The sequence below is a fragment of the Penaeus monodon genome, chromosome 33 (assembly GCF_015228065.2).
Source record: "Penaeus monodon isolate SGIC_2016 chromosome 33, NSTDA_Pmon_1, whole genome shotgun sequence".
In the NCBI taxonomy this organism is placed as follows: Eukaryota; Metazoa; Arthropoda; class Malacostraca; order Decapoda; family Penaeidae; genus Penaeus; species Penaeus monodon.
In genome coordinates, this window is record NC_051418.1 from 3,104,493 (window position 1) to 3,105,404 (window position 912).

General features: G+C 39.4%; 1 protein-coding gene across 1 annotated transcript in view; it reads right to left on the reverse strand.

Moving 5' to 3' along the window:
- Positions 1-830, reverse strand: part of LOC119593948 (RNA 3'-terminal phosphate cyclase-like protein) — a 5,184-nt gene extending 4,354 nt beyond the window's left edge. The window contains 2 exon segments of the mRNA XM_037942971.1: positions 71-218; positions 510-830. Coding sequence (XP_037798899.1) covers positions 71-218; positions 510-645 — 284 coding nt within the window. The 5' untranslated portion in view covers positions 646-830.
- Between the last annotated feature and the right edge of the window lie 82 nt (positions 831-912).

Below are 912 nucleotides of genomic sequence, written 5' to 3' on the forward strand. Positions count from 1 at the left end.
AAATGGGAGAAAGATAGCATTCATTCACACAACACAATGCAATTCACACATCACCTGGAGCCCTACTTACCCAATGCCACGCTGACTGGGCAAATGTGCTCAGCCTTCCGCATTGAGCACACCTGGTTTATACAAGATAGATGTACCTGTGCGATTAACTTCAATATGACTGCCATTGCTAATGCGGTCCAACAGCCGTATGAAACTTGCTTCATGTTCTGAAATACAAATATACCAGTTACTTATATAGTAATTCATACTCTTCAATAAGTCTGAGGCTCTCTGACACTTGACACTAATACTTTTGATTTGTGGAAGTACAAAGAAGATAAGTTTGTTAGATTTAATTAACCATTACTGTGCTTCTTCTTATCTTTCCTCTTTAACTTCAATTATTAGTAAAACAACTATCTAAAAACAGGCAACCCAACTGAATTCACAGTATGGCACTACTACAGAATAACCAATGACGTGTTCACCTGAAACTCTTTATCAGGCCAACTTTTTACCTTGAAGCCCGGGTTCCTCTTCGGAATTTGCCCGAATATTTCTTATCCGGACTGTCCTCCCGCTCAGTGTGGCTAAAATCAGCCTCTGGCGGAAGAAATTACATCCTTCATATGTCAGAACCTCGTTAGCATCCATAACAAAACTCTTAATATACCAAACTTGATCAGTATGTCGCGACGGAGAACTCTTACAAGTAAATTCGACTCTTGTTCTTCTTCTTTTATAGTGTTTTAGACTATACTTTGGTTTATTTTCCTGAAATACTCAGCCGCTGGGCCGACTCGAAGCGAATGTAAACAAATCCCTCCGACCCACGTGCTGTTGTTCCGAAATTTCTACAGGGTAACATTACGGTTAGCAGCATGTATTTTTTCGTATACCTTTTTTAAGCAGTTTTTCTTT